General features: G+C 36.6%; 1 protein-coding gene and 1 non-coding gene across 8 annotated transcripts in view; one reads left to right on the top strand and one right to left on the bottom strand.

Moving 5' to 3' along the window:
* Positions 1 to 26,781, top strand: part of Dgo (ankyrin repeat domain containing protein 6 diego) — a 247,712-nt gene that overhangs the window by 129,953 nt on the left and 90,978 nt on the right. For all 7 annotated transcript variants that reach the window (XM_076421993.1, XM_076421994.1, XM_076421992.1 and 4 more), the window contains exon 5: positions 14,457 to 14,558. In XM_076421993.1, coding sequence (XP_076278108.1) covers positions 14,457 to 14,558 — 102 coding nt within the window. The remainder of the gene's footprint in view (positions 1 to 14,456; positions 14,559 to 26,781) is intronic.
* Positions 1,669 to 1,741, bottom strand: Trnar-ucg (transfer RNA arginine (anticodon UCG)). Its single transcript has one exon. It is a non-coding gene; the product is annotated as a tRNA-Arg (tRNA).

Below are 26,781 nucleotides of genomic sequence, written 5' to 3'. Positions count from 1 at the left end.
AGTCGTGAAAGCAACAAATTAACCGACGACACTATCGTAGGTCGATACCGAGCGTATGCGCAGTGAATTATAGAGTGTTCGCGCAACCTTTGCGGTGTCCGTTTTAAACGAGTTGCACGCCGCCGCTACCTATGCCAGCGGGTCCCGTTTCCACGTGTGTAACAAACGTAATTACCAGTATACGTTGGTAATTGCGCCCGGTCCCATTTACACCACTTTCGGCCGCTATGATCACATCACTTTGCCGATCATTCTTCATAGAAAAATCAATTTGTTCGATATAAAATGCAAAAAACTATTGCCACTAATATCGGGTGTATGCAAAAGTTGTAGTCTTTATCAATTGTTCAACCATACCGACTTATAATTATAAATCTTTCGCCTTTTTGTGCAAATGTTTGTTCGGTGTCAATGTATCTAAATAAAGGTGATTGGGAAAAGACCTTTGCATACACGTAATAATATTGTATTATTTATATTATAAAGGGTCTTCCATTAAGAGATGTCATTTTAAATTTCGCGCTATTTTTTATTTATGACGATTAGAGTTGTCGCACTTTGATAAGTGGTTGGTAAAATTGTAAAAGAAATTTTAAATTGTGAAAAATATTTAAAATAACACTTCTTAATGGAAGACCCTGTATTATAAATAGTATTTGGATACCTACATTTGAATTTGTTTATTTGGATTAGATAAATGGTTTATTTAGCAGATACAATATTGTTACACATGTAGCTTAGATATTACATTTAAATTAGTATGTATGCAGGTATTGGTTGATCCCGTAAAATCCTTAAGATCCTGTGAAACACAAAAATTTATATAAAAACAACCATGTCAAAATAAAATACATTTCCTTTTCGTGTAAAAATATGCACAAATGGATCAAACTAATAATAAATAAAAAACTAAGAGTACAAATAAAATGTAAAGCAAGCTCTTACTACGGAACTCTCACAATTCGGAGCAGTGTTTTATGAGATAATTGGTATTTATACAGGCGCATATTTTATTTGTGAATCCCAATAAGTCACTGCTATTTTGTGAAAACAATATGTCCCTTGTCTATTAATGGTAGTATACCTATGTATATTTTTTTAGCCAGAACCTTACAATTTTGTATTGTTTTGTGCCAATACGTTATACGATACATTTTTAACATAATCATAATTAACATTTATGTAAGGTTAACAATAATCATTAATTTACTAAAACTCCCTTCACTCACTTGAATTGTGACAAAGCTTATCACCGCCCACAAGAGACATTTTCCTTACCGTTATCGTGTTTCGTGGTTAGAAGGGTACATAATCTATTCGACTAGGCTCTTTTCTAACTAGCCCTTTTCTAAATTATTACAATACCCTATGAGACATAAAACTTGCTGAAGAAACAACCATTACCACGACAGTAAAGCTTATTTTGCTTACGATAAAGTGATAATGAATGGATTATATAATACTAATTAATGCATGGATATTTATTTGCAAGTAATTTAACTACAATTAAGATTTTAATGGACATTTAATATTATTTTTCGTAATAATGACATACAATAAAGATTTTTGACACTTACATATGCTTATTAGCCCTCGGTTATTACTATATCCCGTGTGATATTATAGTTATATTATTGTAGAGAAGAAGAAACCAAAAAAAAAGGATTTCGACCGTGACAGGATTCGAACCTGCAGTCTTCGGATCCGAAGTCCGACGCCTTATCCGTTGGGCCACACGGTCTGTTAAGGGTAGCTACCCCAAAGCTTAAACCCTTCGTACAGTTCGACACTGAATGTCTTTCAAACTGAATTAATTGACATTTATTTGTTTCAATCCTAGTGTTCCGAAACTCCATTATGAATTATTAATATGAAATATCATTAGTATCGATAAAAATTATAATTTTTGTAAAATATGAAATTACTCGTAATACACGTTCTAATTGCAACTTTCTTGTTACCATTTTTCCTTGATATTAACAATATAAATGTGAATTTCGGAATTTCAAGAGTTTAAAATTAATTGCAATATTGCCATCGTATTCTTATTGCTTCTGCGATGCGATCATACATAAGCAATCACTGGAATACTTGTTTAATGCGGTGGACGCACATGGGCGTTTGAAAGTCATCGTAAACTTACTACATACGAAGATTGTTCATCTCATTATATCTTCCACCTTCCGATTCTGCTCCAATAATAAAAATTGACGTTTCTGTTGCATAAAAATAAAGTTCACTAATTAATTCTTGTTTTTATAATATTCTACTGTAGCATAACTACGATACCAATTCATTAAAACACTTTTACTGGTCATTTAAAATGTTAAATTATAGAAGTTTTCCTTTAATTCAGTAATTTAAAATGTTAAATTATTTTTATGCATATGTTGCTAAAAGGTAGTTCCATTATTCCTTTCTTGTGGTACAAAACAACACGTGCTCTTTATCAATAAATGAATATTCTTTAATATTTGTTTCTCTGCTATTAATCAAAATCATATATATGATTTAAATTAAAATAAAATTATTTGAGTATGTATACGTATTGGAAAAATTATTTCGATAATATCTCGTTAACTACTAAACTTGGGGCATACAAAGGTGACCCTGAAATCTCCGAAATACCTCCACCCATAATAAAAAACGTGTGCTTCGCAATATTTCTGCTTGTATAATATAATTTTTCCATATGGTTAGATATATCGGAAGTATCGAAGGCGGTGAAAGCTATTGTACCACCCTGTATACTCCGCGTCTCCATTAATATTCGAACCGATATTCCTTAAAAAGTCTGAGCTGCACCCTTTTTGCCTCTCAAGCTCAGATATAATCGCGTTCGTTTCGTTCGCAGTTCGAGCGGGGCTTAATGAAACTAACGACTAAGCTCTAGACAGACGGTAATTAACGCTTAAAGATTCGACGCCGACGCCGACGCCCCCAGCGGCCAACATTACCTCCGATCGCAGTTAGGCGGACACCGATCGTCTCGGTAAAAACAATTTTGCATTCAGATATACGCGGTTTGATCGACGATAAATACGCAGACCCGGTGTCTGTGTTGCTCGTTGCGATTTCTTCCGTTGCAACCCGCACACGAAACGGCTAACAGGGATCCTCTCGCGAGATAAATCAAGGCCGCGCTATAAATTCAGAAGACCACGGACGTTTTATCCTTCGGTAAATATACTGATACAGGATGATTTAACAGTTCCCGCCTCGGTGTGTAGCTTGTTAGTTAGACAAATGTTACGTTGTCGTTTGTCTTTTCTCTTTCTTCCTCGGTCCCTGAAAACTTTCCCTCTTCGTGTTTCACGAAGAGCAGTGCCGAGTTTCGCGATCTTTCGCCTTTATCTTCACGATAAAAGTCTGAATGAACGCCTGCTTGTCCGAATTTCAAGTATTCACATATTCAGAATGTCAATTTAACGGTTGGATATTTATTTAACCATGTTACAATGCTATCCGTTGAATGCCATTTAGTATTTTTTGCAACGATCGACGGCTCTTTCAATATCGATGAACTTTCTTTCATTCGTTACAGAGTTGCCTGCGTTAGAAATAAAATAATAACCATATTAATTTTTATGAATATTCACGTTCTTTTGTATTTTAGACATATTCTATTAATCATCAACTCAACACAGTTTACTAATCATCAAGATCAAATTAGTCATTTGTATCTTGCATATCGGGATGAAAATTTTATGAAGTGGTTATGAAGTGTTTTAATTACAAGTAGCACTATTATAATCTACAAGTTTATTATACAGGGTATTCCAGAAATATTGTTCTTGCTTGAAAGAGCTAATTCCTGAGGTCATATCACGTAACTTTTTCCTTCGCGAAAATGTTCTTTCCGGCTTTGTTACGGAGATATTAACGACAAACATGGATCAATCAGAGCTTGGCCAATGCCAATGTCTGACACCCTGTATACCACTATCATACCAGCATAAATAGATAAAAACGTAAGCTGAAGTTACACATTGAAATCGTGGAGACAAGTTCCGCTCACACTGTTTTAATCGGTAAGAATTCACAGGAAACGGGTTTGACCGACATCAGTATTACTTACACACGCACTCACCGACGTGTATCGATCAACAACAATCCTCCTCGATACGAAGTATACAGGGTGTACCACTAGACACTGAATGTCATTCAAATATGTTTTATACATTTTTTTTCATAGAGATGTAGACATAAGTGATCAAGTTCTGTTGGAACAATTCATAAGTTGAAAATTAATGCAGTTCACTGTATTCAATAATATTTTCAACCTCATGTCACATTTTCATATCGGTAAGCAATTTTTATACACCGTAAGTACTTTTTAATTTAATTTAGACCCTGTGACAAGTTTTTAGGATCTATTTGAGAATTATTCGTTTATACTTTTATTTATAAATGCACGCGTATCGAAAGTATGAGACAATAAAGTGTGTATAAATCACAAACTACAACAATACAATGATAACAAATTCAAAACATTTTATACAATTAGTGCAATTTTTACGACATAATTGCATTTAATTTAACTCATTTAATCATATTAATATACGATATAATCAACAATCTGAAAATCAAGATAAATGTAACACTTGTAATGGAACAATACGAATTAATAACAGTCTTTACAATAATTGCATGTAATTTATTGTGTATTAGTAGAAACGTACTGAAATATTTTATATAATTTTCAATTGAAAATACAAGAGTACTCCAAATCGACTGAAAGAAAATCAATTTCCATTTCTTTTCTTTCGTTTTACACAAATGTCTCATTTTCGCAATTGACATCTGCTGTATGAATATGTTGCCACAAGAAAAGTCACAATCACACGTGGTTGGAACGAAATGAAATTATTCCCGATGTTAGGTAGAACGTGCTCAGAGGATCGCATGCCAACGTGGTATCCCACTATTGTCCAAAAGGCAATTAGCATGCCTCGGCTGACTCTTCTGGAAAGAGGGGTGAATACATTAAACACTCCTCCGGATACTCGTCGATCGTGCGTGGGAGAGCGTATTTCTGTGAACGTTCTGCACGCACCCGCACAACATTTATTTCATAGAAATATATTATTTAGTAGTCTTCTTCTCGTGCGCCGATAATAACTTCATCCTGCCACGCTAATAAGATAATTTTCACGCATTCTCATTATAAGAGATATCGGCAGAATAATTAAAAATGTTGTTACGATCTACAACTACGTATTAAGCTTATCGAATTGCTGCAACTACATTTCCAGTGTAAGGAAGTGATTCGAAATATAATAAATGGACTGCGGATTTTATGCATTTATGACAAAAATGGTTACGTACAATTTAAAACAGAGGGAATATTAAAAAGATTTAAGGCCACCAGTGTACGAGTTTCATCTTAATAAATGTATTGAGCTCAAGGGAGAATATACTGAGAAGAATAAATGTATTTTGACTGATTATTTCATGCCATTTCATTGTTAGGCTACGAACTTCCTGAATGATCTGGTAGTGTCGATAAATATTATCGAGGAAGTCACTGTCAGTCAAGTAGTGCGGTTATTTTGGACATCTGATCGATTTCCATTCTGGATCTCGAGTAGAGGGTTGAAAAGTCGTCATTGGGACCGGTCAGCGAGTAAGTAAGCGGTAGAAGCGGAGCGTTCCGCTCGGTCGGAGAGATTTATCGCGGCGCGGGGTTAATCGCGGTCGATACTAGGGCCCAGCGGCGTACAAAGCGCGAATAAATCACAAAGAGCGGATGCGTCGTGGCGAGCGCGGAAACACTTGTTCGCTCGAAACGACCGCGAGCAGAGACAATGGTCCGCTTTCACCAGGGCAATCGGGTCTCTCTCTGGTCTCTCTGGGTAGTATCAGCCAGGGGGCTGGCTCCTCTATGTCCAGGGCAGCCTTTCTGGTCGCGTTATGCCACCCGTCGTTAGTTAACGCCATAAATGGAAAACGGGCAGCGGCTATGCGAAAGTTCATGATGCACGTTGTTACGTCAATTACGCGGTCTAGTCCGGTGTATGGGCTTCCATCACGTAAACGTTGAAGCGCGCGCGCGAACCAGCGACCGTTCACGGACGTTTCGACATCTTTTACGGCGGACGAACCGCGACGCAGGAATCTAAATTAACTGCTTTGTTCGGAGCGGCGAACGCTCGGTACAATTTATTTTCGACAGCTCGTCGAAGAAATACGGAGATCGATTCGATAAGACAGTAATGACTTGATTCGAAACAATTATCTTTATTTAGGACTTTAGCTCCTCCAGGGTTTTCGTAGCTTGGAACAATCGAAAATTACGAGAAATTCTACAATTTTTGTGATGTATTAAATTGTGTTTCTCTAAGAAATCAATAGGTACATCTTATTGCCATTATCCAAGCCACTATTGCCATTATATGCCATACATGCGAAACCATTTCCGCGGAAGAAAACCTAGTCCGGTTGAACTTCACTTTTTAGGACCAAAAGTTTCACACTTTTTTTTATACAATCGCGTAGATTTTGACGAGAAAACGTTCAGAAGTTATTCGCTTCTAAAGTTGATCGGTTTCAAGTATTTTTGATTGGTGTTCACATAGTTTTACTTAGCAGCAGATAAATAATAGTCTTGGGAACGTTATTGAAAAGTATTTCAGATATTTCTTGTAGCGATTTCACAACTGCGTTTTGGAAAATATGTATTTATAGTTTAAAGAAAGACAGACATCAGTAGACCATTGATAACGGCAATCGCTTCGTTGTACCAAGATATTTGAATTTTACGAATATAAATAAAATTCCTAGTTGCACACATACGAACACTTGTTCCTCCTTCTCAACGCCACTAAACTACTTTATAGAATTCTGTCTTCATTTTACCAAGCAAATAATGAAGTAGGCATCGATAGATCTGATGGTTCTATTATTTCTCTATAATTTCTCAGTTATTATTACACTGCCGATCATATTTACTTATAACAAAAAGGTGAAATGTAAAACAATAAAAAGATTGAAAAAATTTCAGAATACCGATGTGTGCTTAGTAAGTAAAATTAAGATTGTCTTATAAGAATTATTGGAAAGAGAATTAAATTTTCATTTGGCTACTGTTTCTTAGAATTCATGCAGACAATTTTTAGTTTGCATAAACATCCACAATTTATTATTTACTACTTATGAGTTGTTTATACAACAAAATGGCTCGCACGATACGAGAACAAAATAAATTACATATACCAAGTTGTCAAAAGTTGCTGTTACATTGTTATTGATGGGCGTGATTAGGAAAAAGAAAGAAAATTCAATTGTTCTTGCGAGGAGAAGCTATTTGGATTCGATGTTAAAATTCGTCCATCTGATTTTCATACGGAAGCGACTAATACAAAGATTGCGTAGCGCATGAATCATGCAGGCAGCTTGCAGCTAGTTGATTGATAGGTGTCCATAATGCCTCTTGTGTTTTTCGCATAATGCTTACGGAATGTTAGCCTTTTTTTCGAAAAAGAGGAATGCCTTCCTGTCGGTTTCGCGAATCAGTCACAGATCATTACTTCCTGCCGTGGAATCCACTAACCAGTATAGCAAACCTCCGCTGTTATACCTCTCCCCTATCCTGCAGGTAATGATCGGTACCGCAATGTCAAAACAGATATACTGAATGGATAGTAACAGATTGTACACCGTAACTGCGCCCAGTTTTACAATTTTCCTAGTTATCATGATTCCTGTGATCTAGTTGTCTTTCCTCAGAACAAGCAAAAACCGGGACGAGCTTCCGCGAAATAACTATTTCTTGAAACCGGAGTTTGCTATCTTGCGGAATGAATAAGCAGCACGTCATAAGAAATGGCCGTTCAATACAGGCTTGACTTCGATGTGCAAGCTGTGCGATTTGAGTAGGAACTGTTAATTTAGAGAAGATTTCTCTGAGTTTGTAAGTAATTATTAGACTGCGGATGTTTATGCAATTTTCAATTTTTCTTGGTAAATTGGAAAGTGGAATTGAATGAAATCTTATTTTCAGTAGTAGTAGCCCTTGTAGATCTGGAATAAATAAAAATCGTACCAAATTCTATCGAATTTTACATGGAAGCATTTTCTGAAAATTTTGCAGATGCCATAAATGCATAAAGATCCGCAGTCTCGTAAATATTCACGAGGAAAGTAATGGGATGAATAATGTGGACATAGTTATTGCCCCTTTTTCTTTTTGGTTTTACGTCGCTTCTTCAAGTGCTATGGTTATTGGTTATGGTTATTAAACTGTGGTGCCCAAGGTGGTTCGAAACCCACCTTAATAAAAACTGTAGGACCCGTCGCTTAATAGTTATTGCCCCACCCTGTATAAAACAGTAAAAATTAGTAAAATTGAATAATATTGTAATGTTGTTTTTAATGCAGTTAAGTCATTAAGGGTTGAAATCACTGTTTATTTTACTCCTGCTTCCCACAAAGACCCGCAGTTTAGTCATTATACATATTATATGCGTACGTGCTGTTGAATAGCTCAAATTTTGGAATAGTCAGCGTTATGCTTCATTAGATTCCCGGTAGCCTCCATTAATATACATTCTACAGGTGACACTTGAGATAAATCCGGTTTATTAGAGCCGACACGCGCCTGGATACTACTTAATTACACAAGCTGTATAGGACTTGATGTACACGCCTATCAATAAATATTATCCTTAACCGATAGTTGATACGCGATCAATGGTCGTATCTTATTAGAATTTATCAGTGAGAACCGATCACCGTTACTTTCCATTCTCACATTTTTAGTGATTAACAGTGAAGGGAGAAACCCGGTCCGATGCTTGCCTAATACCCTGCGGATTATGCGTGTCCGGCTTGCAGCTGACACGGGACCGTTTCCTGCGAAAAAGAAGGGACAAGGTGTGAGCCCTTTATTGGCTGCCTCTTATACGCTTCGTTACCCACTGCGCAGAACGGTTAGCGATGAATTCGCCAACAGTGCATTATAACGAAAGATGTTCCAACAGAGATAAAGGATTATCCAAATAACACGCCTACATGTTTCCGTTTTAATAAATATTTTCGGAACTCTTGGAATTTTTCAAGCTTTTTTGTTATTGGAAGAATGATCTATTACAATTATACGTGGAACAGAATATTTGTTGCTAGTGTCGTTTCACGAATTGCAATGTTCTTCTTTAAGTTGCTAATTGTTTATGGCTTGTTAGCATAGACTTTTCAAAAAATCTCACAAAGAGAATCTAATGGTGTCGAATCACTTGATTTTGAAGGCCAATTGAAATCTGAATGTCGTGAAATTAGACGTCCTCGTCGATAAAACATGAAAAAATAAAGCAATACTTATGGGTACACACCCTTCAAGTGAATGAGTTCAACACACAAAGATTAATAATTCTGTCGAGGAATTAATTGTGAAGCTGTTTGCTGTTCAGCATGATAAGGGATGTTGGAAGCACATCAACACGTGTATTAACACGATTTTCGTCCACACAATGTGTTACCCTTGTTATTTCGTTCTCGGTAGTTACCCGGGCTAACGTCGCGTGAAATCGACGCCTTCGTGTAAACGTCTGTAACTTTACAACGGGATTGAAGTCGTCCATAGCATCCTGTCGCTTATAAAACCGGACACGACAAAACGTTTATGATTTCCGTAAAACAATTTACTCTTTGGTTTTATATGGAAACGTGATACCATCCGAAAACCATTTTAGCTTTTCCTAGCTTTCTATCCTAACCGCTTGCCGCGTAACACCGAACGAGGCTTGCCATGAAGATTTTAAATGGGATTTACTGCATTCCTACAGTGGATGCAAAAAGTATTTAAACTGGCGATATTTAACCTGTTGTAATTTCGTAAAAAACAATCGTACAGCAATAAATTTGCTCATTTTAAAGCTTGGAGAATCTACTTTCGAACACCATTATTCATTTTCCTTCAAGATATTTTTACACGATGCAGCAGATGAGTAATCTATGACTTATTTCTCCTAAGAAAATGCTACACATTGAAATCTCTGTAAAAACATTGAAAAATTTTTTCGTGACTGAATCTTCAACAGATTTAAAGATCGAAGCATCCCCTTTGCGAGGACACCTTAAAATGTGTTATACGAATTTTTTTTCACTGTTTCGTGGAACAGAAACGAGGACCAAGTTTGGTGGTATAAACCTTAGTGGTACTTTTTAAAATAATAATACCAAATTAAATGATTCGATGATACTACTCAATTATTTATCGATTCATGATTGAGATTAGTGTTAGAATTGAATAATTTACTAAAATAAATCCTTAGCTTAATTATAACTAAATTGTAGGCTTTGAAAAGGTATTAATTAATTACCGGTAGACGATGTGTCAATGAAATATCATTTTCTACGGAAGTAAAGCTTTCAAACATAATCTTACATTTATCATTCCAAGGTGTACCGTAACCGTCAACTCGGGGAAGCTGGATATAACCGGAATTCTTCGAGCTATGGAATCTCAACCGAGACTGACCCTTAGACCGCAAACTAACCACGGCTTAATTAATAATTATTCGGTTCCGAGGCTTTCATTTCTGCAATGGCCATTTTATTATGACCAGAGGCTAGTTATTGCAGCCTCACCTGCATCGCAACCATCGCCGAAGATGAAGCTAATGATCGACGACGCCATAACTATTGATTAAAACTGTAAAAACGGATTCACTTGGTTCACGAATCGCTATGAACAATAATTCCAATCCGTTCACGGCAACATCGTCGTTCGACGGTTCACTGCTATCGGCTTGTTAATTGCTGGATCGTGGCACTCTTAACACACCGTGAACTATCTTAATTTACTGCTCATTGTTACGACGAATCTTTTCTACGAGGTCCCGATAGCGAAGCGTTTCAGACTTTGTCAGTGCCGGGACCAGTTCACATTAATCACATTCGTCGGATTTTTACATTTGGTGGAAACGTATTGTTCATTCAGTGTTTGAACAAAACAATCGCTATTTGTAATTATTAACATAAGTTGTTTGTTGTATGTGGTTCAATAAAGAAGTTCGTCCGAAAATTTTTACAATTTCAGTAAGGGACAGCCGTAAAGGTTGGGGCACGTTCTATTTTTTAGCTATAAAACTTCATAGGATGAGAATTACGCAAAAAATGTATACCGTTGGAAAGGTGTACTTGCCAACTTCATTTCGACTGCAGGAAGTATAATGATAGTGTTAACGAATAAAAAGTTATAGTCAATTTTCTGAAGACAATATATTCAGCAGACACTCTAAAAACTAAGTGTTGAAATGACAACAAAACGCCTTATATCCGTTTATTGAGTATTTATTTCTTAGTTTCATTGAAAGACAATGAAACTTTGTAGAACATACTTTTAGTCTTTGCTTGTCACAGCTATACTGAACAGGACCGGTTGCTTCTAATGCTTATGAAAAGTTTGTTTAAAAACAGAAATGAAGTTGATAACCATGTTACTCGTATTTTCAGTGCATTAATGTGGAAAAAGAAGCACTGTTCCAACTGATACAGTGTCCCAATATTTATGAGAGAGCCTTAGAGAAATTGGTTACCAGTAAGACGTATTGGGAGGGGGAGTTATCCACATTCTGTCAGTGCCTGATTAGTCACGTGACATTGGGACACACGCACGTCTCAATCTGGTGGCTCGTGAGCCAGTTGTGTGGAGAGTTACTCCCTCTACTTGGCTGCTGAACGGAGGTGGGGGGTATCATGCCCACTCTTTGGCATACGGCTCAGGTCGGAAGTGGGAGAACCGTCACATTGGTAGTGGGGGTTCTTTGGCTTCCAGCAGACAAGTTCATCACCCCTGATCTAAACCAAATCGAACTCGAATTTCCCTGGTGCGCAAACAAATTTCGACTGATTCGGCAGCTCTAGCGTTAAAATAAAGTTACAAACGATTAACTGTGAGAGCGACGAATTAATTTTTGTGTACCTAACATAAACCGATAATTATTAAGTAATTATTCTGAAGTGTACATTCCACGTTGGGTTTCTAGTTCGCGCAGCGTGTATATTATAATTAGGTAAAAGCAGGACGCGTTAAGGACCCTAGGAAAGGAAATGTCGCGGGTTTTCTCCTCGTCGAAGACAGATCGCTCTTTGCATTAAGAAAGAGCGAGAGAGACTCAGGGGCAATTTGAATGATTCATGAGTGCACACGTCACGGATTCACGAAAAAAAAATCGGTTTTCCATTTACAGCGATAGACCTGCGATTTTCATGTAGAGCTTGTCAATGATTCTCAGCTGCTCGTTGTAAACCTGTAGCCACGCGGTGAAGGGGAGCGAAGTTTCGCTCGAAGCGATGCCTTCATGATTTATGGAAGATGCGTCAGAGTACCTACCGCGTCGGAATTATTGGTGAGGCCCTGATACGTCTTCGTCGTGGTTGTCGTCCTGATTGTAAGACGGTAGTATCTCGCCACATCAAATAGTCTGCCCGGTCATTTGTCCGTTTGTGATCTGGATGCTACACTGATGCACGATCCGTGATCATTTTCACGCGCGCTTCGCAACACTTTTATTGGCTCTCGAGAACATGAAGCGCTTGTAAACGAAACATCCTTGATGCATGACGGCTCTAACCCATAAACCCGCGCGGACACCGACAAAAGAATATTTAAAATTAGGATCTCCCTGCAGATGAGTATTAATAACTTCAGCACTAGACGGTTCTCCAAATATTGATAACTAGACTGCGGATCTTTATGCATTTATAGCAAAATTGAGAAGATGAAAGTGAAAATTGTTTAATGAATTAAAAAATTGAAGATGTCAATATATGATTTTTCCTTTACCAAAATCATTAGGGGAAGAAATAATTCATGCAATCGATGCAGACAATTTTTATTTTGCATTATTGATAACATTCATCTAATTCTTTCTACTGACAGTAGAAAGACTAGCATGTCTGCTAGGAGAGCTTCCAAAAATATAATATGTTTTATAAAATTAATAATTCAATCAAAAATTACATTTTTGCTGCTATGCGTGTGCTAGAATTAGTGCTAGAATGTGCTAGAATTATGCCTGTGCTATTGTTCGTCTGGAAAGGTGGCTTATACACATATCCTTAAGCACAACAGTACATTTTTATACACTCTCTGACGCTATAGAGTTCTACAAAGAGGATCAAGTGAGACAGCTTGACTGATTTATGCGTGGCAGCTTCCTCTAGTTTGAAGCGTATACTGCCTGCCCGAGGGCTATTTAAGAGCTTCTATATCTTTAGTGAATCTTTCTTCCAAAATACGGTCGTGTTAATTCCCTCCGAGCAACAACACAGATAGCATGGGTTTCTCGCCATGGAACTGCTTAATTTGTGACCGTAGGAAAAGTGGAAGTGATTTTAAAGTTTACGACTATTTTATCTCTTAATGGGATTGAACCGCCTAGGTTGACCACTTTATTTCTTTGTTTCTTTTTATAGCCTTTCTCGCGAGATAATACGACTTTGTTTCAAGTTAATCGGAATGTAGTCAAATTCGAATTTTAAGGACAACTGTATATTATCCACTGAACAGTTAATTCATTTTAACAATGTGCGACTTGGAAATCGAAGATCATACATGTAACATTTGTTTCTGTGTATTAACTGGGATTGACGAGTTAACTCGTCATTCGTGTTCGCTAGCATTTGTTAAATATTTTTCACTTTCTTCTTAATTCAACAAATAATTCTTTCACTATACTGTAGTATAAACAGCAATGTGTTGACGTTGATTGTTTCGGAAGTGTCAATCTTATTTGTTTTACATTACGTCTCTGTAAATGTTCATGACTGGAAAATCACTCGGTTCATATGTTAAGCAAGTATAATATTGTATGACAAGTAACAAAATTTTTATAAACCAATGTTGAAGAGAAAACATAATTATTCTTTAATAAAAAGTGGTACATTGTTGATTTACATATGCTCAACGTGTATTACAATATTTCAAATAAAGAAATAGTTTTCGTTAGTGTTAGCAATATTTATAGGTGAAAAGAAGTCAGCAAAATATAAATTATGCTTTAGAAAGTTGCCGGAATTCTTGACAGTACCTCCAATGCATTCGTTAAAGAAATCATTTTAATATGAAAGTTATGTATATTTGTTTCCAATCTTATACTTAAGCATGTAATTATACCATTAATGTGCATTTCATTATAACTTTAATGTGTATTTCATTATAACTTTAACACTAAACCTACCGACCATCAAAAGTGACTCTGATAGTATTATAAAAATAACAAGATTAAATTTATTTATATTTTGTGCGATTTTTACTATAATGTATACTGAAGTCAAAAAATATATTCAATAAACTCCCATGAAAACACCTTTACAATTTCAGTAATTGTCAAATAAAAAATCTAAAATGGGTCATTTTGACCCTTCGTGGTAGGTTTAGTGTTAATCTTATACAATAGAAGGATTAATTTTAAATATATGTGATGGTAGTAAATTTGATTTGTTTATTTCAGACTGGCGTTACACCGTTGCAGAAGGCAGCCTCGGAAGGTCATTTGGAGGCAGTTGAATTATTGTTGAAGTACAATGCAAACGTCGCACGCCAGGACACAGTGGTGAGTAAATATTAATTTTCATTTAAGTGAGTAATTTGCTAACTGCTTACTTACTACTACCTTCCGTTACGTGACAACATACGATCAACCATTTACTTGCTTAAGTGTACTTCCTCAAGAGAAACACTAAAAACTTTTATCAATGAAAGAACCAAGAAAATAATACTGGATCTTACTTTGTCAATCATTCTTAGGCTGAAGAAAACGTCTTTCTATAAAATAACTAATGCAAACTTGAAAAATTAAACAATTTAAAAATTTGTGGATATTAAGTAGATCAAAATACTTCATTAAAACTGACGATAAACAAATTAATGTGCACGCAACACCGAACGAAAACTTAAAAATAAAACCTAAATAAAATAAAAATATGTCAAGACAGAGGCTTGATTTATTAGAATATATGTGTAATGATGTACACATAATATGAATTCAGGATTGGAATCCTTAACATTTCAATACCTGTGCGATAATGCACATATTGGAGACTTCAATGCTTCGTGAACTGTGTCCCAAGGATTTCAATGCACAGTAAAGCGCGATACAGTGCGTGAAAGCTTCGTGAACACTTCATATAGTACATTTGCGTAATCATTATACATACAATTATACGCAAGCATACATTAACAGTTTAATACCTCCGACATGATGAACAAAATTAAATAATAGCAATTTTCTCCGACACAAGAATTATAAAACCATGGGTAAAAAATATGGCTTCTTCCAAACTTTTTCTCTTCTGATGAGTGGAAGGTTCTAGAGGTGTTGATGTAAAAAAGAACTTTAACAACAATTTTCTTGGTTATGGACAATTTTGCGGCAAGCTTCTCTCAGAAATTTAGATTCAGCTGTAGAACGGATGACCATTGCTTTTTATACACCCTGTACAATAGTTATATAAGCTCATTAAGCAAGCAGTCCCGGTCTCTGCTACTCATTACCGGTGGCATCTAGCTATTACTATTTCGATACTGAGCTTACCCGTCAATTTGGCCGCGATTACAGCGAGCTCGAACGGGATACGATACGAAGAGAAGCGGCGTGTCGGATTCGGAAGGTTCGGAGGCAGAAAAACATAACTCACACGTCAGAAACGCATAAACTCGTTTTTCTTCTCGGCCGCACGAGCAACTTTACGCGGGAATATACTTACGTACATTGATACGCGTATCTTCGTAATAAGAGCCCGCAGCACGCAGCACGCGGTCCACGGAAAGAGAAAAAACAAGAGACTGAGAAGGGGGTGTGGGAAGGGGGACAGGAGAAATCGCTACCAGGAATGAACGAAGACGACGGCAATAATTTCACGTTCTTTTATAAGGAACAATTTACGAGAATTTTTGCACTGTCGCATTGGCACCGGTCTTTTATCACTTTCTCGATGCCTGATCCCTCGGGGCTTGGGATTTTATTCGTCTCTGGCAGCAGCAACAGCGTGGCGCTTACGCGCTTCTCGCAATGTCCTACGTCTCTGTGGTTGTTAGCGAGAACACGACACTTGACATAAATTGGAGACCTGCAGACCGTTCGCTTGATACACGCGATTATACGCGGGAAACGAGAGCACCTATCAACGGACGGTAGCCTAATAAATTAAGAAATCGAAGGGTTTCACCTGCACACTTAACCGAAAATTTCAATAAACATACACTTATAAATAAATATGTAAATATATACACTTCATTCTTTTATCAATTATGTGTAGCGTCATCCATTTCGTGCAGAGATAAGAATAAATAACGAATGACGTTGAACACCTTAGTTAGCGAGACGAACGCTATCAAAATAGTTTATAGCAGAGGAAGGAATGCCGATTTCTGCTAGAAGTTATGAAATGCTGAGTTTATATTTTTACAGTTTCACCATCTCGTTATGGTTGTTGACATATAATTCTTTCCAGATTTTTCAAACTGGAGGCACGTAGTTAAAAAATGAAACACAGGTCATTTTCGAGCGTCCTTTCGCAGACCCTTTATTTCTTCCTCAAATCAGATTCATAACTTCAATTCATTGGATTTTTCTTTAAACTGTAGCTAAACTAATAAGGTCACATGTGATAAAAGGCAAAAGAAACATTATTTTATTGAATTTGATATGTAGAATAAAAGTCATTTTTTGATAGCTTACAAAAACAAAGGTAATACATACACTACCGCTCATAAGTGTTTAGGCACTCCTCTTTTCATGTGTTATTGCTACAGAATTATGTTTACCAAAAAACATTAGAATAAAATGAAATACTTATCTAAAATGCAGTTCAATTATATAGACACCCATTATACCGGATTAGTTTTACTACATTTTAGTTTTTCATTAAAAAAAAATTTTTTTCTTCACATTTGTCCTGAGTTTTGATATGATTTATGCGGCTTCGTTAAGGAGTTATTAGCGAAAAACACGATCCAATGAGAGCGCGACTACAGCATACAGACTCCGCCTCTGCGACAGGTCGCACCGAGTACGGTGTTGGCATTGGCCAAGCCGGAATCCGTCTGCTATCGCCGCGCTTTGATTGGTCGGTGTTTTTCGTTAATAACTCCGTAACGAAGCCGCGCAGAACATTTCGGTAAAGAAGAAAGTTATTTCAAATGACCCTAGGAATCGCCCTCTTCAAGGAAATACAACAATTTTCGAACACCCTGTATTTGTACATTTTAAATTCGATGGAATATGATTTTTAATATCAGACATCGCGACTTCCGTGGCAACTGTCATTCGCTCATAAACTGCAATCACGCTCTCGTATTTCGAATGCAGCGCGATAATTGTTAAAGAACAGATTGTAGCCGCTTGTTCGATCGGCGCGCGGCTATGTGCCTCGTTAATATCATATGCAAATGGAATGCAAAGTCTACCATCGGCTGGTTTCGTCTCGAATAAACGTTACACGAACTGCACGGAACACATAGTTGCTCTTTCATTGGCAATTATCTTGTTCAAGACGACGGAGACGACGACGACGACGACGATGGCGTCGATGGCGACGACGCAGTCGAGATTCAGAGGTCAGAGAGTATATTCCGATCAATATTCCCGCTATCATTATATCGTAAAATACTTAATGGCTGTCATTACCGATATTGTATCACGTTTACTCAGGTTCGCGTTAAGGAACACATTCGACGATCGCTTTCGGTCTCCCCGAGGACGCTGTCCGCTCCGTTTTCAAGCGGCAATTTCGCGAAGGGACACACATACGCGAAATAAACGACACGAAAATCACGGTAGGCGTGCATGCCTTACGTCTTAATGAATACCCGGCGATTGATCTTGAAACTCGCCGCGATCCCAGCGATCAACTGAGAAACACGGTCTGATGTTCTCTTAAATGGTATTTATAATATCGTCAGGAGACGTTACGCGAAACGATGTGTTTTTAGAGAACGAAAAAAAAGAACGTAATTCGATGCAACCGTTTCGCGTGGAACGATTTACGAAAAAAGCGAAAAAATGATCCGGAATTGAAATCGAATATAAAATACGCATAACTTCGTGAATATGTTGTACCTATTAACATTTTGCAAATTACAACTCCACTAATGGGTATTAATGGAGATCTTGTGTATATTCATCGCATCGAAAAGATGCCTAATAATTTCCCTTTTAATTAATCGCCTCGACGAAAATGGATTAAATCACGATTAACTCGAAATGAATAGTTTATTCACGGTCGGGGTTGATGTTCGAAATTTATGAAGAAATTTTAACAAGAAATCATTGATTTATAGAGGCTGATTTATAATACATAACTTATTAAGTGTATGAATGTGTTATATACGTATACACAATGTGTATGTGTATTACACATACGTATACTTGATTCTTTAACCCCTTGCTGTATAACAACGAGTCATCTAAATATGGATATGTATCATGTCATTCATTTAAGACGTAACACCATTTTTAATTTCATCTACTCAATCAAAGATCCGCAGTCTAGTGGCAACTTTGTTAAAAACAATAGTACAATAGTAAATTTTTAATGTCGACGAACAAAATATCTGGTTCGGTAATAGATCAATTTTTATTTTTTCACAGGTTCTATTCAAGCTGAAACTATTACTTTCCAGAATCTTTCTCTATCCTATCAGAACTGATATTCGAATGTTTTGAAAAGAAGTTCTATTATCCACATTTCAAACAGAACCTATCAAACATGCCATAACTTTTGAATCAGTGAATAAATAAAGATGCTGTCCCAAAAATGATGTACTTCCTTCCAACTACTGTCGAGTAACTTTTTCCTTTGCAAAAATGTTCTCCGCGGCTCCAAAAGACACGTATCAATCGAATCGCGGCTACAGAGCACAGATTCTGGCTCGGCCAATGCCAACGCCTGGCTCAACGCGAGCCACAGTATTCGCGTTCTGATTGGTCTGCGTTTTTCGTTAGTAACTCCTAAATAAAGTCACGGAGAACATTTTCGTAAAGGAAAAAGTGACTTCAAATGACTTCAGGAATCACCACTTCCAAGGAAGTACAACATATTTGGGACACCCTGTAGGAAGGAAATGTAAGAAATGTGTGAATTCCCAGCATCAAATATTTTATGAGAGATGGTTGCAAATCGTTTTAGGATCGATTAATTCGTGTCGCGCACGGAACGAAACATTTTCGATTGATTATTATCGCGCCTGTAATGATACCTCGTATCGGGCGAATCGTTTAATGAGCATCGGACACGTATTTACGTTGGGAGGAGCGGCACATGACGGAGCGTAATGCATGGTATTAACTGGCTGAAAATATTTATCCCCTGTCCCCTACCTCCAGTTTCGCGGAATTCGCGAGAACGCGTACAAGACCAATCGGTTATTTCAGGAAACGCATGCCGCAAGAAAATGTGGAATTTATTATGTTATGTACCTAGTAACATGCGTGCACGATCGAGCTTTCGGATTCCTTGGTAAGGTTGTGTAAACGTACTCGTAGAAGAAAATAGAACGTAGAAATTCCCATGTGATTAAACTCGAGATGTGAAATTTTCAACGAATGTTTTTGGTATTTTCAAAAATTCCAAAATGCCTTGATCATGAAGTAATGATGAAAAGCATTTTGCTTTTTTCAATAATTTCAAAAAAGTTCTATGTTTAAAAAGTCCTAGTTATTATTTAGGTCAGTTTACTTCATTCTATATGTATAGTGGATTATTGATTGTCTCCCTTCTTTTGAACAATCCTTCTAGTAATTACTTTATAAGAAATACTTTCAATAAAAGTATCATGAGCTTATGAACGATGGAACAAATGTTTATCGAAACCAGCTTTTGGTAAAATTATTATTTACTATTTATTTAATGTGACGTCTCCGGTCAGGATATTTGTTAGGATGTGTGAGTTACTATAAATGGGAATTCGTAGTAAATTCTTAAAATATTCTACTGAAATATTTGTATCTTAATTTATAAGGAATATGAACGTCGAGTAGTTATTTAGCAGTTCTCGAAAAATGCATTAAAACAATTTTCAATACATTAGATATTTTTACACGTGTCAGCAGAATAATTGGTGAATAGTGGAATCCTACTATTCATAGTAGCCAGGATGTAAATGATTTGCCATGCACAATGTATGTTCTTTGTTTTTTGTCTGTCATATTGTTCTGCTTTGCTTGATGTAACTGCCTTGAAGCCAAGATTATATCATTTACCAGATGACGGTTGTGGGTAAAGTGCTATAGTCTGTTGAGTAGTCGCAGTACCGTGAAGCTAAAGTGTTAGGGGTTAAAAGGGGAGTCGCCAGTGTACTTCATTCTTTATAAATATTTATGGAAGTACTAACTGTAATATATATTTTATTTCTAACCACCATTGAAAATTATCTTGTGTTAACTAACAAATAAATAAAGGAAGAACCGAATTATTTACATTTTTCTTTCTGATGTTGAGTCACACTCGACAAAGGAGTGCAAAGGGTTACACTAAGTGTAAATGTAGAATAAACATCCTTTTTCCACTAGGAAATTCTGAAAAGCAGTTTTAATTATTGTAAAGAAAATTGCACGGCAAGGGAATTAAGCTGAAATCTCCATCAGTGTAAAAAAATGAGAACGTAATAACCGTACAAGAAATTTCTTCATCTGTGTGTGCTGCGAGGTTTTTAACAAGATTCAAATGTAGAATCTCGCGCGACGGGGAGTCTTCAACCCTCTTCCTCAAGCTTATCCCGTTTCTCGTCGCAGTACGTTCTCGATGTTATCCAGAGGAGTGACGGCTCGATATCGCGCCGGCATCCAGCGCATTCACGGCAGCTAAGATGCAAATGTCAAAAGATTCGCGACGGTGCAAAAAAAGGAAAACGTCTCGGAGACCGTCGGCGGAGGGCTATCGACGCTCGTGAATCGATTCTCGATAACGGAAAGAAAGAAACGCCGGTAATGCGCTACCTCGAACCGTGTCCAAGCTGCATCTTCTCTTTCTCTCCTTTTGTCGATGCAGGATATGCATTCTTCGAGCTGGAGCCGTCCCGATGCTGCGGTGGTTCCGACCGCGACCCCGTCCCCTGAAATTTCGATTATGTCGTTTTTCCGAAACCGAGGACCGGACACGTTTCTCTCAACATGCACGCCCCCGCGACCAGCAACCGGATTCAAACTATCTGTACACATCAGAAATAACTCCTCGCGTTTTTCGAGACTTTTTCACGTTTCTTCTCTACCGGTGATTATACAGGGTGAGTCAATGAGAAGTAGGGTAACTGTACCGATTATATATATATACACAGCGGTATTATATATTATTCCTAATTTATTATGAAACTATAGTATGTGTAAGCATTTTATGGAAGAATGATGTGCTCTGAAAACACAAAAAATTGATGGCCCTCAAAACCTAATACAACATAGGAAAATATTAAACAATAAAATCGATAACATTTTGTACGTATTACTGCAGATAAAAAAAAAAGCCATGCATCAATAACTGCGTATAGAAACAAATCTTGAGTACAGTATAACAAATACTTTTTTTATTTATGACATTTTAAATAAATAAATCGTTTATTGTATAATTTTATCGTCGTAGTATATATAATATCACAGAAATAACTGAATACATTCTTTTATCAAATTTATTATCTTTAGTTTAAAGCTGTTTTAAGTTAAGAACATCGTAAAGCTTACAACATTAAGTAATAGAATTGTACAAATTTATTCAGGGCAAAATAATTGATTTTACGTATTTTAATCACATTGGGAGAAAATTCCGCAGTATGTAATGGGTGCATTTACCCTAATATCTGAAATGACTCGTAACTAGACTGTGGATCTTCATGCATTTATAGAAAAATTGAGAAAATGAAATTCATAATTGTTGGAAAATTTTCAAAATTGAAGATGTCAATATATGATTTCTCCTCTCTTAAAATCATTAAGGAAAGAACCAACATCCAAATTGGTTTCTATTTCTTGCAATCGATGCAGGCGATTTTTATTTTGCATAAAGATCCGCAGTTTACTCATAACCTCCTGGTTGTAAGTAAATATGAAAATGCAAATATTTAAATCTTATTGTAGAAAATTGGTTGGGAACTCATTATAAGCAAATCTTCTCCAGTAATCACTCAAAGATCTTGGCTATTACACATATGTAGAGATTTATTTAAATCTCTACAGTTTTTAATTGGCCAACGTATAAAATCAATTGAATAGATAATGTTTGTAAATATGAAGTTAATACTCCGATCAAATATAAAATTTCTAAATATAAATCTTGCAAACTGATTTTTCGTTTCTGGTAAGAAATAAAGAGAGTCGAAGACTCGCGAAGATTCGAACACGAGATATGCACCGTTGAAATGCTCGACACTGTTCGACAGTCCCTCCGGACGGATTTGCATGATTCTTCAGCTACGGTTTCTTTTTCTTTGTTACTTTTCAACGGGGATTACAATCAACCCCCGAGCGGTAGTGCACCTTGATAATTACTTTATTTTGGTATTTTTAACTCGTTCAGGGTTATTCGTGGTAGAGAAAGGAGAACGTTGTTGTGTACTTTGTGAACACACAAATTAATCGCATCAATTGGATTTTATTACACACATAGTTTACGTTTAATTGGCTAAATTAGTTAAATCACATTTCTGTTATAAAGGTGTACAGTAAATCCAAAAAGTATTTCTGATCCTTTTTTACAAAATGTGTATTTTCTACGAAATTATCACTGTTGACAAAATATAAAATTTCATTATAAAAGGACTACAAAATAAATGTATACATAAAAATAAACACATTAAATACGTTTACCAATGTTCCGTATGCACAGGGTGTCAAGAAATTATATGAAAAACCGTTACAACGTGATTTTACATTTTGGGATCTGTCAAGATCTATTACAAAAGGTTTTGTGCAAAATTTACCTTGACAGACTTTTTCAAGATCAAATTTTTTTATGTTCGTATCGTGTTCTACACGTCGAGAAGAACATACTTCTGAAAGGAATCGTGGGTCGAAAAAATGAACCGTTCTCTTAAAAATTGATGTCAAAGTTAAAATAATATATAAACTTACTTGATTCGGAACTTCATTACAACACAACGTAGTATAATAGATAAATTCTGAACTACAATTTTAACGTCAATTTTCAAGAGAACGGTTCATTCTTGACCCATAAACCCTTTCGTTTGACGTTTGTCAAAGTCAGTGTTGCACAAAACTATTTTAACAGATTTTTGATCGTAATGTGTAAATACACATAATTTCTTGACACCCTGTTTTGTTTGACACCCTTTATGATCCGAATGGGTACGAGTAGGAAGACGATCACTTGGTACGGGCCTAGCCACGAATGTCCCTTTAAAGTTCATCGCACACGATCATGTTCTGTATCATCGACATTGTCGTGTGGACTGTAGTACATGGTAGGCTTTTGTCTATACGTGCAATTCTACACAATCTTGCAAGAACTTTAACAGCTCATATCTCAATAACTATTTGTTTGCGACATGTGGCTCCTTTCAAACTTTTTCTCTTTTCCATGAGTAGAAGGTATTGATGTAAAAACAAGCTTTATCAACAATTTTCCTTGTCATAAACAATTTTGCGGCAAGTTTCTCTTACAAATGTCCACCGATCCGGAGGTGTAGATTCACCCCTACGACGGATGACCCTTACTTTTTATACACCCTGTACTATTATATTTACAACAGAATAATATATTACTATAATACACTCTATGTATGTATAATATATTATTATTATTTGGTATGTAATTGAGTTCACTTTTCACTACAATTTTATTACGCTATGCTACTAAAACTATGTGACTACTATCTTTGAAGCGCATTCACCTTCTATCTAATTTATTTGATTACCCAAGAAATATTTATTGGATACATAATTTCACCTTTCCTTCGCTGGAATCGCGAAACACCGTACACGTATAACTCGTTCAGAGTCATAATGCTCTTAAAACGGTTCAATATCATACTCGGTGTCCGTTCGCTGAAAATTTATTCCGTTTTCCCGAGTGATAAACCGCTTTCTAGCGTACAAGAGAAAGTACTTAATATTAATCAGTATATCTCGGTCATTAGTGTCTCGATTTAATGCAACCGCGCGCGAGACGAAAAGCTTGGAAATTACTATTAAGACGGAATGACGATAACTTCTTATTGCGGACAAGAATTTACGAGTATGCTCGCGTCCACCGGACAGCGACTTTTGTCACGAGACAGTGGCCATTTCTTTCGCAGGACGAAATTTTCTTACCGGCAATATATTGGCTGCACTTCAGACCACATTCCGCCGTTCAAAACGGTCCACGACGGTAATTACTTTGCCCGTGTAATTGAATATAATCGAATCCGCTTCGTGATGCGTTGAGATTTCGACTTTGAAACACGTGTTACATTGCGGTCCGGGCTCAAATAAAAGTGGAAGGACCGAGATTGTAATTGTTATTACTTTTTAATGTGACTTAAAAAGGATCGTTGCATTTATTGGTTCACAGTTTGCAGGGTGCGAAAGATACTCTCCAAATGGGATAATAGATTCCGGACAATAATGAAGTATCGCCGCGGCATTACAAATTGTATTTGTAGCGCACCGTATCGTGTATGTACATTTGAAAAATATTTTCTTACTTTATCTTACAAATCGTTTCATTTTACGTCTTATAAATTGCAATATTATTGCACCGTACTGGGTAATAGGAAATGTATTAAGTGTATGAATGTGTCATATACGTATACACAATGTGTATGTGTATTACACACCTAGGGCATAGCAAATAAAGAAATAAACGTAGATCGTGAGCACTTTAAGACCATCCTCAGGCTCAAGCAGGCGCTACTTGAACTCGGTTTCTCTCTTCGAGGACGTGGAGAGCACTCGAGACTCCGGTCCGCGGTTTTGTAAGAATTTCCGATAGACTTTTACGTCTGTTTGCTAAAGGTGTTTGCACAGACACGAGTACGTCCTTCTAAATCATGGAATCGTGCGAATGGACACTCGATATGAGGGAAAAAGTGTTTAAAAATAAGACTTTGTTGATTTTGTAAGGTATACTATTTCGTACACAGGAAAAGGGAATTTTAACGAAGCTTATGTAGATGGGAAATTTAGAATAGACGAATATGATACATGAACATTTGATGGAAGAAGTAAATATCCTTTTTTTTTTATATAGTTACTTTAAGTACAATGATACCATCTTATGTTTTAAGATAACATTATGAATCGTTATGATAATAACACATTAATATACTATACACCGTTCATTTCAGCCATTAATTCAGAAAATCTGCAGTTTATTCATAACTAAGATATTTGTGCAATTATCCATTTTAATAATTTATATTCTAAGCATTGAATCGTGAGCAAAATGTCTTTCGCTGGTCAGAAGATATTTTGTAGGAAGATAAATGAAAAATGTTGTAGAAATTCTTGTAGACAGATAAATGATAAATGAAAAATTATATTTTAACCCCTTGCTCTACTAGAGTGGGCGCTATAATGGGAATAGTTTTATCTCAATTGAGACAAAAATGTCCTACCCAGATCTATTATTTATTTTGTGGTTATAGCGATTAGAAATTCCTCGTCGTTCAGAATTTCATAGGAAGAAAAGAAAGTTTATATTTATCGTGTGCCTATGTTTTCTCCAAAGGCTATACAGGATGACCCAAAAATGTTATATTTCCTTGAAACGGAGTACAACATTTTTTGGACACCCTGTATATCGACTACAACAAAAGAAATTAATGAAATATATCGCACCCCGCAAGAACAGTGACACAACTCAAAAATGCAGCATATGAGAAAAATCAACATAAAACATATATTGAAATAGTTTAAGCTTCTTTTGAAATTTCAGGTAAGTATGATAAATCGCGAGATAGAGATGTTCGTGCATATCAGAGCACTTCATACATATTTTTCAATGACATAACTCAAAATGGCTATTTTTTGACTTGTGTCACTTTTCGTGCGGGGGTGCGATATATTTATTAAACTCTGTTCAGAATCTTCGTCGCGAGTCTGACTCGATATTTTCGGGCAAGAGGTTAATAATACACACGAATGCTTTCTTGTATTTCATAAATGGGTACAATCATTTGTCGCCATCCTCGAATCGATTTTTTCGAAAACCAAGGGACGATCACTAAATTGATGAACAACGTAATTACCCAGCAAAGAAACGGCCCGTTATCGGTTTAGTCCGTTTTCGTCAAAGTCTACGATTTTCTACGTAGAACCAGGTAGAGTCACCTTGATCGCTTCTCGTGCGCTTATTTGTCACATTTACAACGCGTTATGGCCGGCTCGGGTGACCGCGAAAGTCGATCGGTTCGTTCTATCGATCGACTGTCCGGTTTCCATGTTCGCGATAGGCGATTTTCTTTACAGGCTACCGCGCGTGATCCACTTTGCTTTTTGCTGGTGCACTCGAACCAGGAGCGTTCTCCTGATACCACTTATAACGACGCCAGTTCGCAGGATTCAAGTGCGGCATTGTCTAATTAAAAGGATCGCCTGTGTCAACCTTTTTCTTAGCGAAACCCCCACACCCGGAAAAGAATCGTGAAAGTGTACGGGATTGACGGACGAGATTGACACTTCGCTGACTAGATTACTCGTCTGTTCAATTTCCATTTCTACGATCGGTCTCGGTCTTATTACCTTTCTTGTTCGGAGTTGTACACTCCGCGACAATACTATAAGATGCTACAGTGGAACTCCGTTTATACGAACTAAATTTTAGCAGTTTCCGATTAACTGAACTCTA

The sequence above is a fragment of the Lasioglossum baleicum genome, chromosome 4 (genome assembly GCF_051020765.1).
Source record: "Lasioglossum baleicum chromosome 4, iyLasBale1, whole genome shotgun sequence".
Taxonomy (NCBI): domain Eukaryota; kingdom Metazoa; phylum Arthropoda; class Insecta; order Hymenoptera; family Halictidae; genus Lasioglossum; species Lasioglossum baleicum.
The sequence above is the reverse complement of the archived record's forward strand: the minus strand, read 5'-3'. Positions and strand labels throughout refer to the sequence as shown.